This window comes from Coturnix japonica, chromosome 11, assembly GCF_054131305.1.
Source record: "Coturnix japonica strain WE chromosome 11, WE-NBRP24, whole genome shotgun sequence".
Lineage (NCBI taxonomy): Eukaryota > Metazoa > Chordata > Aves > Galliformes > Phasianidae > Coturnix > Coturnix japonica.
The window spans coordinates 10,836,124-10,846,745 of record NC_140673.1 but is presented as its reverse complement, the minus strand read 5'-3'; the positions used below and the strand labels follow the sequence as shown (position 1 = coordinate 10,846,745).

The 10,622-nt window shown below is 42.4% G+C and overlaps 2 protein-coding genes across 2 annotated transcripts in view; one reads left to right on the top strand and one right to left on the bottom strand.

Moving 5' to 3' along the window:
* Nucleotides 1–407: 407 nt before the first annotated feature.
* Nucleotides 408–2,573, bottom strand: GLRX2 (glutaredoxin 2). Its single transcript, XM_015869441.3, has 4 exons — nt 2,526–2,573; nt 2,216–2,285; nt 1,521–1,697; nt 408–1,070 (listed from the first exon to the last, which is right to left on the bottom strand). The coding sequence occupies exons 1-4, from the start codon at nt 2,558–2,560 to the stop codon at nt 939–941; spliced, it is 414 nt and encodes a 137-aa protein (XP_015724927.1). The 5' UTR covers nt 2,561–2,573; the 3' UTR covers nt 408–938.
* A 319-nt stretch (nt 2,574–2,892) lies between these two features.
* Nucleotides 2,893–10,622, top strand: part of CDC73 (cell division cycle 73) — a 96,301-nt gene continuing 88,571 nt past the window's right edge. The window contains exons 1-6 of the mRNA XM_015869437.3: nt 2,893–3,070; nt 7,041–7,146; nt 7,558–7,627; nt 8,576–8,638; nt 8,729–8,781; nt 9,676–9,764. Of these exons, the coding sequence (XP_015724923.1) occupies nt 2,940–3,070; nt 7,041–7,146; nt 7,558–7,627; nt 8,576–8,638; nt 8,729–8,781; nt 9,676–9,764 (512 nt within the window). The 5' untranslated portion in view covers nt 2,893–2,939. The remainder of the gene's footprint in view (nt 3,071–7,040; nt 7,147–7,557; nt 7,628–8,575; nt 8,639–8,728; nt 8,782–9,675; nt 9,765–10,622) is intronic.

Genomic DNA, 10,622 nt, shown 5'->3' with positions numbered 1-10,622 from the left:
CCTGTTTTGTGTGGCCTTAAGTGTCAAAATAGCATTGAATGGTTCGTAATGTACTTTGTAGCTGCAGTTCAGGCAGTGGGTGATCTGGTTTACACCTAAAGGCTATCCCTGAATGACACTATGTAGACTGATATTTCATACTGTGGATTAAAGACCAACATGGTTACCTAGTGATCTAAAAGGGCGAGTTATCTTGTCCCCTTTTCACTGTACCCATTGGAATTAAACTTCAGTAGCTAGGTGGTCAGATGTTGAAGAAAAGGAATGGATGCTGCCAATGGATTTGCTTGATTCCATGTTTGCATAACTTGTTCCCATAAATTACAATGATATTATAATTACAAAGGCATTTGCACAAAAGAAGGGGTTTAAATACTATATAAAAACACACACAAAACAAGTGCGAGTGTAGGCACCGCTTTTAATGTGAGGTGAAGACACCTGAATGAGTAGTACCAGTAGTGTACAAGTAGCAGAACTATTTTGAAGCTTTATACAGAGCAACATCATTACAACTTGGTTGCTTCAGAGTTCCTTTCTGGTTTCACCCAGAGCCAATGGATTGACTGAGTGCTGTAACAGCTGATGCCAGAAACGAAACTAATTTGCAGAAAACAAAGAACACTGGTACTTTAGTGTTATTTAAATCTTTAACTCTGGAGAGGTGATAGCATGAAGCACAATACAAGGATAATAACAATGACATGATTATCTTAGACCTGCGGTACCAAGAAACGCATAATGCTAACTGCTGTGCTGGTAAAGCTGAGGCAGGAAGACAAGTTGGTCAGTTCCATGAAGTCTGTGTCAGAAAATCACTCGAGATGCAAAAATCACAGCTAGAAGCTGCTTAACCTCAGCTCATGCAGAACATCTCAGTGATTTTTTTAACTTGTCTGAATTTTTACCCATCTTATATGAAAGACAATTAAGTGAGGCTACATAGTAGTTCCGGATTCTGTTTTCACTTGACACTGATGAATTAATGGCAGCAGCTTGCCTTCTTCATGAAGTCTCTGAGTATCTGTAGCACCTCCAACAAAAGTCCCATTAACAAACACTCTTGGGACCTGTCAAGAACATGAAATTTGCATTCATTACTTCAAATAAAGAAATTTAAGCAAACTCCATACATGTGCAAGTACTGTTTTATGTGCTTACAAACTGCAGTCTCACTGTGAGTGTATGTGTGTGAATGCATACGTACATACAAAACAATTGCATAACATTAAGATATGATGAAGCGTAAGTGTCAAACACAATGGAGTAAACATGCAGCTGAATACAGACTTTGATATTTACATCATCTCGGTGGCATTACAGAAAAGAACACCTCTGAGATCTGAAGAGGAAGAGAGAGCACAGAACACTTGCAGTCCTTGGTTTTAATTTAGGAGCTTGTATCCCAAATTCACTTGGCCCACCAAAAAAGAAAAGACCTTGAGGTGGCTGTAATCTATAGGGAAAACGTGCAGCTTATGTTCTTTAATGCCTTGTTACTTGCAAAATGATAAACTTACTGTTCTGCCGCCCGTCATCTGCTCAAGAATGTCTTGGAACTGGCTTCCATTTTTATTCATATCCAGTTCTACAGCTGTGTAATTGACGTTCAGACCGTCAAAAAGCTTTTTTGCCATTCTGCAGTAGACGCAGGTTGTTTTAGAGAAAATCACCACGCAGTTGTCTGAGATTATCTCCTATAATAAGCAAAAGAACATTCAGGTTGGTAAGTTGGTGTATTTTAACAGTATCTGACAGTCACGAAAACAAACAGGGATCTATCAATCTGCCATTACAGCAACAAGCATTTGGTAGGGGTACCTTTACAAGGTTTAATTCCCCCACACTGTGAGCAGTACTGAGTTTGACCAGAAGTCTTTTCAAAAAGTCACATAAATGATACAGCGTAGGAAAAACAGGTCCCAGCTCTGGGGATAAACAGTGCGTGACTTAATATCAACATTACTATTAATTATCTACAAGTATGTTTGATATGCAGAACTGCTTGTGGCAGCCCCTCCCTGGAAGCTCTCAAGGCTGGATGGGGCTGTGAGCAACCAGGTCTAGAAGGATGAGTCCGTGCCTACAGCAGGGGGTTGGAACTCGATGGCCTTAAAGGTCCCTTCCAACACAACCCATTCTATGATTTCCTAACTCACAAGAGCCCTGAAGCAACCACGAGTTTCAGAAGCTCAGTAAACGCATCACCCGTTACCTGTATCTGATTCACAGCAGCAGCATCGGACAGACTGACAGAGGTAGGCAGCCTATTTCCCATTCTAAAACTGAAGAAAAACAGAAGTGACACGTTCAATTTAAAGGCTGGCCTCATGCTACCTTTCAATGTAACGTCTCCACCAGGTGGGAGCTCACAAAGCCCGCAGTTACGGCAGTTCCTATACGCTCCCTCAACCCAACCTGCCCAGCTCCACGGCCTGCACCCTCCCACTGGGTCACCCCCACCCCTACCCCTACTCCTACCCTCACCCCCCGTCCCCATTCACACCCCGTGCCCCCCAACCCACCTGCCCCGCAGTCGCAGCGCCCTCTGCAGGAACATGGCGGCCGGCAGGAAGGGGCGGCGCTCCCACCCAGTCCTCACTGCGGTCCGGCTCCTCTCTCAGCCCCCTCCTCCTCCCAGCCCCGCCCCTCGAGACTCGGGGCTGCCCCTCGCGCTGCCTGTGTCCGTTGTTCCTCGGTTGGGGCGGTAACGAGAGTCAGTTCGATTCTTAAGCCGGTTACAAAGCGTCACAGGGAGGCAGCGTTGACGCATGCACTTTCGTTTCGCTGAACGGTGATAAATCCCTTCTCTCCTCAATTTCCCGGATCCAGTAGGGCAGCCCGGGGCCTAGCTGTTGGCGGCGGGGTCCTTCCTCGGCTTAAGGAGGGGCCGGGCCCGGAGCGGAGCGGCGGCCGGCGGCGGCGGCTTGGGGGTGAAGATGGCGGACGTGCTGAGCGTGCTGCGGCAGTACAACACGCAGAAGAAAGAGATCGTGGTGAAGGGCGACGAGGTGATCTTCGGAGAGTTCTCCTGGCCTAAAAACGTCAAGACCAACTATGTCATCTGGGGGTGAGCGCCGGGGTCGGAGGGGAAGGCAGGAGGCCGGTGTTGCGGGGACGGGGCGGGATGGGAGATGGAAAGAAGTTGAGCCGAAGTTGCGGGAGGCGGCGGCGGAGCGGAGCGAGCGGAGGGGAAAGGCCGCAATCGGCATCGGGAAGGTGGTGGGGCCTGGCCGGGCAGCGCCATGGGCAGCGCCGGGAGCTGCTTTGTACCTGTTGAACTCGGTGGTTTGATAGCACTGCTCACAGTGCACCGGGATAGGAGGGAGTCAGTGAGACTCGTAAAACACTGCATTGAAAGCCAAAGGGAAGCAGTACTTTTTGTTAAGTATAGAATACTTTTAAGTACTGATCAGCAAGACTACTTTAAAACGTGATAGAGAAGCAGAGGAACTGGAAGATTTCTCAAGCAAACCCGTTGTCGTTCAGCCTGAGAGCAGGGTTTGTTTTAGTTCTTGCTGTTATGATAAGAATATCGACGTACGAATCAGGACGCTGCAAGTACTTCAAGAGAGAAAGGAAACTGAAGCTGTTCGGTTGGTTAGTTCGTAGACAGGTTGATTTGTTTAAACTGGCTTCTCTTTGCTTTCAGTATAGAACTAGAATTGTAACTACCTTGTTACCTGTTTCATGCACTCAGAAACTTGTTGGGGGTTTAGTTGCACTTCCTGGCTGCGAGGGAGGTGCTGGTCTGTACTTGGGGAGGAAGAGAAACATCTGCATAAACAGCTGAGCTTTGGAGTCCTTGACAAATCCTCCTTCAGTTCTGCTGAGTAACTATGGGCAGTTAAGGTGTTTTCCTTGTTGCAGTTTGCCTTTCCAGCAAGGAGTAAAGGCTGACTGGACAGACAACTTTCATCCCTGTTCTTTAGGGAACACAGGAGCAGATGCACAAGCCAAACTACTGCTGCTTAGGGAGACTTGATTTGGGCATACAAATTATTACCAAAAGACAGCATCTGGGGAGGAAAACTTTATTATGCACATTAAGGTGGCTTTATATGGTAGAGGAAGGATTGTGGGTGAGCAAAGGGTATGTGTAGCTGAACAGAAGCAGTAGCTTCATAACAGCTGTGTATTTCCTCTTGTTTTGTGACAGATTTTGGAGATATGTTTTCTGTTTTTGGTGAATTGTGGTTCACGCCCAAGAATCTGAACCTCTGATAGAATCAGACTGCTGCTGATGCACGGCGTGTCTTGTGAACCGCTGTGGATCTTTAAGTCCTTAAAACAAAGGTGTAAAAATGAAACCAGTTCTACAAGCTGTGCTCAGTAGCTTTGAGATGATAGTTTAGGAGCTGTTAATTCATGTAATTTCAGGGTCATATGAGGAACGTCTTCAGGAACTTTCAGATTGGAAGCCTCCCATATCCTTGATCCCTTGGGAGGGTCCAGACTATGCTTGCAGTTGTTAGGAGCTTAATCTTTCACGAGGCAAATATGACTTCCATCTTAGGTGTCCACAGCGTGGTTGCTGTAATTGCATCTCTACAATCTCCTGCAGTCAGGAGAGAGTAATCCAAGTCTGAGTAGCAGTGGTGGCATTCTGTCCCTTCTAGAATTAGAAGTAGTCCCAGTAGACATTTAACACTTGCTCCCTGAGCACGGAGCTGGCAGGAGCCAGCGGTGCTGCTGGGTGTGCTGAGCTGCCCCACTCTCCCCACTGGCACCAGGGGCTGCCAGCAGTGCGTTATTCTGAGGAGTGGAGCTGCTTGAAAAGCAACCTGAAAGACATGGATGTTCATTAAATCCAGGTTAGTTCCCAGATTGAATCCACAGAACATAATAGAATACTTCTGAAGATGTGTGGCTGGAGATAGTGTTTTGTGTGTTTTGATGTAATGCTTGATCTCTGGCTGAGGAAGAGTAAATGTAGAATTAGTTCTGAATCCAAAAGCAGAAATCCATCTAACAGAGCACCTTAGCTGCCTCCTTTACTCATCAGAGGGATTATAGGCACAGCTGAGAAGTTTTTAAACAGTGATTGAGCTGCTGGTTGTGTCTATTATAGTTTGGATGGTACCCTGCATGTCTAGTCTTGTGGTTCTGAGGATTATCGCTTTCTGTCACAGATGGGACACAGGCCCTCAGGAAAATTCATGCTTTCAAGCACACCAGAAGAAACAGAGCAGTTAAAAGATGAGTTACCCTGTTACCCAGAGGTTCAGTGTGAATGCATGAACTGGAAATACATTTGTGCTGTTAAAACCAACCGGGTGAAACGTTCTCTTTTGTGTTGTGTAAACACTTCAGTTTTTAAGCTGGAGTTTAATAGCTACTAAGAGATTGAGACTTGCATATTAAAAAAAACCCAAACAAATAAAAACAGTAGTGCTGGACTGGCAAGGTTTGCAACTTGATGATTTTTATTTCTTAAATAATTGATATCATTAGTCATAAGGGTTGAAAGAATTATTAATTTCTTTATCTACTTTGATGTTAGTAATCAAGTGAAGTAAGCTACATTCAGAGATCAGTGAGCTTTTAGCTCTCTGTTTATTGCGCAGGTTCTCCATGTAGGAAATCTGAAGGGATTGCACTATGATGCTAAAATGCCAGTTCTGGCTTCTGTAACTCCTTGCTGTATGCCTGCTTGTCCACCTGATGCTTTGCCTTTAAAACTGCCCTCCTAACAGGACACCCCTAACAGCCATGATGATCCTGAGGTTTTCTTGCAGTTGGTAGAGTACTACTGGCTGTGCACTGCATAGCTCGGGCAATGCCTTTGGCTTTGTCCTACTGGCTTCTTAAATTAATAGATAACTGCTCAGTATTTATCTTCTAAATAATGCCACTCATTGCCAAACAGTGCAAATAACAACTTGAATAGGTGAACAGCTGGACTTCCTGTATGGTGTTCAGAGGCTGTGATGCACTTCAGAGGAATAATAACTTACTCTGAAAAGAGAGAACCTGAAATGTTCATTTTCAATTCAAGCGACAACTGTGGCACATGACACAGACTGCACTTCAGAGCCAAGTCTGTGTGGAGGAAGCTTTCACTTCTAGCAGTGCTCTGATTCAGTTCATGTGCTGCCTGATCAAAGATAACAGTGAAACAATAACAGCCAAACAGTTCCTTGCTGAGTAACCCAGTTTTGTGGGCTGTAGGTGTTCAGCCAGCTTTTGGTTTTCTAGCAGTTGAATGGTTCTGAGTCTCATTCCTTTCCCTGTGCTTGCAGCAAAATACAACCCTTCCCTCTGCCATGCACAGATGCAGACTACGTTTTTGGAAGCAACAGTGATTAAAAGATCCTTTATTCTACTAATTACAGAATCGCAGAATCACACAGAATCACAGAATGACCCGGGTTGGAAGGGACCTCAAGGATCATGTAGTTCCAACCCCCTGCCTGGCAGGGCCACCAAACATACACCTTTACTAGATCAGGTTGCCCAGGGCCCCGTCCAACCTGGCCTTGAACACCTCCAAGGACGGGGCATCCACGACCTCCCTGGGCAGCCTGTTCCAGGGCCTAACCACTCTCTTAGAAAAGAACTTACTAATTCTCCCATTATTTTGGATTATTTTTCTCTCTGTTAGGAAAGGTCAGTTTGTTTTCACAGGTTAGGTACATGTTGTCAACCTTCCAGCTCTGTGCTATGTGAAGAGTATGCAATGTTGCTCTGTTCCTTTGCAGTTCAAATGCATTCTTCTGCGTATATCCCACATAAAGTGGAATGTTCCTTTGATAATCACAGGAGTAAATGTGTTTCAGACAAAAGGGAGTATGTTCTTATTGTTTTCTAAGCTTTGCCTGTATGCTGTACAACCTATTTGGCTCTTATTTTAAATAGTTTTTGTAATGCATTCATTAAGTAGGCTTTGACAACACATATCTGTTACTGAGGTTTGTTAACATGATCAGGAAATAGCCTGATGGCAGTTCAAAAAGCAACCAGTAATACTGCTACCTGGAATGGAGAGAAACTTTTTGGGGAGGTTAAATGTTAAAAGTCTTTGTTTGTTGACTTTACAGGACCGGAAAGGAAGGTCAGCCCAGGGAATACTACACTTTGGATTCTATCTTGTTCCTCCTCAATAATGTGCACCTTTCACATCCTGTTTATGTCCGTCGTGCTGCAGTAAGTAGATGATACAGAACTTCATTTTGTCATGTTTGTCTGAAGTGATGTTTGCACAGTCATCATTCAGAGAATGACTGTAGTGTTTAACTGTCTGAATTTCTCTGGGAAAGGGGAAAAGGCCATGCAATGAAGCGTGTGTGTATTTAAGAAATACTGTTTATTTCCAACTTCAAAATGAAGTAAGAATAAGACTGTTCTTATTTTGTAGCGAATGACTGATTTAGTGTAGCTGGATGCCCCTCTAGATAGTAATTGTATTTTTCCTCTTGATAGTTATGCTTTCTTGTGATGCAGGTTACATGTTCCTGTCTTTGTGTGAATGAGTGATGTTCAGTAAAAGGGAGAAATCTTCATCAAGAGTCTCTGTGAGGAAACAACTGTCTAATGTTGAGTCTGCTTTCCTTTCAGACTGAAAACATTCCTGTGGTAAGAAGACCTGATAGGAAAGACTTGCTTGCATACCTAAATGGGGAAACATGTGAGTGAGTTCTATTAAACACATATTTATTGGATAAATCACGGGCAGTTTGTAAATTAACTGAGTGTGTTTGGACTTTACTAACAAAATGAGCTTTTTTTTTCTCCCCCATTTTGTTCTGAACTTAACTATTTTTATAATGCATAGATGGGAGCTGCATTACTATAATCGTGTTTAGACTGAGTTACTTCTCATAGTTTTCTTATCCTTTGGCTGATAGTTGTGTTAAGATTGCTCAGTGTTTGTATTTTTTTCCTCTCTAGACTGTGGGAAACTTTCAGTAGTTTCACATTGATTTCAATGCAATAAGCGTGTGGGATAAAAACTTGAGCATAATAGAATGTATCAAATCGCTGCTTTTTCAGTCTGGAAGATTGCTCTGTTATTTAATCATGTTGAAATTTCAGCTACCAGTAAACAGAGAGAAGAGGTTTCTCTGTGACTAGAGGAAGATAAATATAACCTAGTTTTTTTTCAAGTCACTCTGTTCCATAGATGATCTTCTGCTTGTTGCAATGAGATAATTTCTGTAATAAGAGCAGTAAGCTTTTTTTTTTAATGTTTTTGAAGGGCCCCTAGGATGTCTGTCATAAAAAAGTAAATAAATTAGATGAACCAGTAGTTCTTAATTGCAGGTTATACAGTAACTTCTTCTGCAATTGTTGGTGCCATATATACATGTCATAGAATTGCTGATAATTTTATGTCGGAAGGGACTATGAGAGTCATGTGGTTCAGTCTCCTTTTTGAAGAAGAGCCAAATGACCCTGAATAATCTGATCTTCTCTTCATGTGGAATCAGGTTCTGAACATCTCTGGTTCCAGTGTTTGACCAAATTGACCAGTTAAAATTTCCATTGTTGAGGTTTATCTGCTGTCCTTCATCCTTTTATGCTGAAATGCTTTAGCAAATCTTTCGTACTTTAATGAAATGTTTTTTGATTTCAGCAACGTCATCAAGTATAGACAGAAGTGCTCCACTTGAAATTGGTCTTCAACGGTCCACTCAAGGTACAGTGTAACCAATGAGGAACCTCAGTGCTCATTTTACAAACATCCTTTACAACACTGTATTTCTAATATCCTGTTTTTTTCTTATAGTTAAAAGAGCAGCAGATGAAATATTAGCAGAAGCAAAGAAGCCAAGAATAGAGGTAATGAGATTAGCTGTTTCCAAAACAAATCTGGGGGAAAGGAGTGTAAATGATAATAATTTTAGCAGTTCAGCTGGGCTGCCTGTCCTCGGGGTGCATGTGTTACTTCTGTTAGCACATACAGGAACTGGAAGGAGTTAGAACTTAAGTTTCAGCCTCTGGGTTAGATGTGGAATTTTAGTTACTAGTTATAAGTTGTAGTGTATAAGGGTAAAACTTGACCTTTTGCCTATAAATACTAGTTGCATTATGATCTGCTTGCTAGGAGCACTGTGATTGGAATCTGTGTGCTATTTAATGAGTAATTACTGGTATTTGCCATTTGTGACGTGGTGTTAAAAGCCATTCTTATCACTGTTTACTTGTTTATCTGCAGTTATAGTTTCTTCATAGCAGATATAACTGTTTTCCCTGTGATTTACTATTTTCTGAAGCTTTGTCTTTAGTATTTAATGACATTTTCACAAGAGCAATGTGTCTAGTACTTAATTGTGCCTGACTTTAAAGACTGATTTGTTTTTATCAATTATTTTGTTAAATATGTTCATCCAGTTGTTACCTCTCTGATTTATTCTAATTCTGAGTTAATCTATTTCTGGCTGTCCGTACTTCCTGAGTGTTAAGGCTTTAGGTTTCTTCTTAGATTAAGAATTATTGGAAAGAATTGTGTGCTTATCTGTGTCTGTGTGAAAATTGGTAAGAACTTGGGGCATTTTTAATGGCACACGAGCACATGATTGCTCTGAGGTGATATATTGTAAAACGAATACTAAAATTATGCTTGGGAATAAAGATAGACCTTACAAATCTTTTAAATTATCCTGTATAGCTTTAATTCTATGTTTGTTTTGCTGAAGAGAATACACAGAAACTAATTGTTACTGTTACTGCCAGGATGAAGAGTGTGTGCGCCTTGACAAAGAGCGGCTGGCAGCTCGCTTGGAAGGACATAAAGAAGGGATTGTGCAAACAGAGCAGATCAGGTAGGAATACTTGAATTTCCTGTGGATAATGCTTAAATAAAAGGCTGCTAACAAGTGTGTTACTTTAGTCATATGGTCTTTATTTTGTCCAGCTACTCTGGGTATCCTGCACCCATTCCTTTTAGATGCTGTAATCAAGGATTATATCTTGAGGGGGCAGAACTTCATGCCTGGTAGTAATACTCCTGTTCTTGAGTGGAAGTACAGATGTCATGGTATATGAGATACCTTGGTTTGTATTCAGAACAGTTGCCTCCTGTTACCTGTCCCCCTCTCCCTCTCTAACCACACCAGTTACGCTTTCTTCTGTGATGGTATTTATTAAGGAGTCCAAAACAATGAGGAGAACTGCAAAGGAAGTCTTAAGAACTCTCTGTATTTCAAATAATAAAAAAGAGAATCTAGTGCCAAGAAGGGAAACATTACAGGACTGTGTCCCAGATTAACAAGGCCTCTGGCTCCCTGCAGAGGTGAGCTTATTCCTACGGAAGAGACGGTAGGCTGCCAGAGGACAAAGTACTGTCACTGCCATAAGCAGCAGTCAGTACTCAAATGATTAAACATTTGCCTGTTGCCTTTTTTTTTTTTCCCAGCTGTATCTATCCAGAATTTTGTAGAGAATGGCAGTTGTTTTGGTGGCTTATATCACATATTTCCCAAGCCAAGCAGAGAGAAAATGGATTTGTTGCAAGACCTTGTTAATGCAAAAGTTTTGGGGCTTAGTAGGTAGTAAGACTTAGGGATACAAGGCTCTCGTAGCTCATTTTCAAGTATCTAAATTGTGAAGGTTTGATATAAGTGTAGTTGTTCTATTTTTTGTGTGTTTGTCAGCTTTCAGAATGCAAAATGTGAGTCACA

Coding starts and splice junctions, on each gene's coding strand:
- GLRX2 (XM_015869441.3), bottom strand. CDS start 2,560: ATGTTCCTGCAGAGGGCGCTGCGACTGCGGGGCAG. Junction 2,286..2,525: donor GCGCTGCGACTGCGGGGCAG/GTGGGTTGGGGG, acceptor GTTTTTCTTCAG/TTTTAGAATGGGAAATAGGC. Junction 1,071..1,520: donor AGATGACGGGCGGCAGAACA/GTAAGTTTATCA, acceptor TGTTCTTGACAG/GTCCCAAGAGTGTTTGTTAA.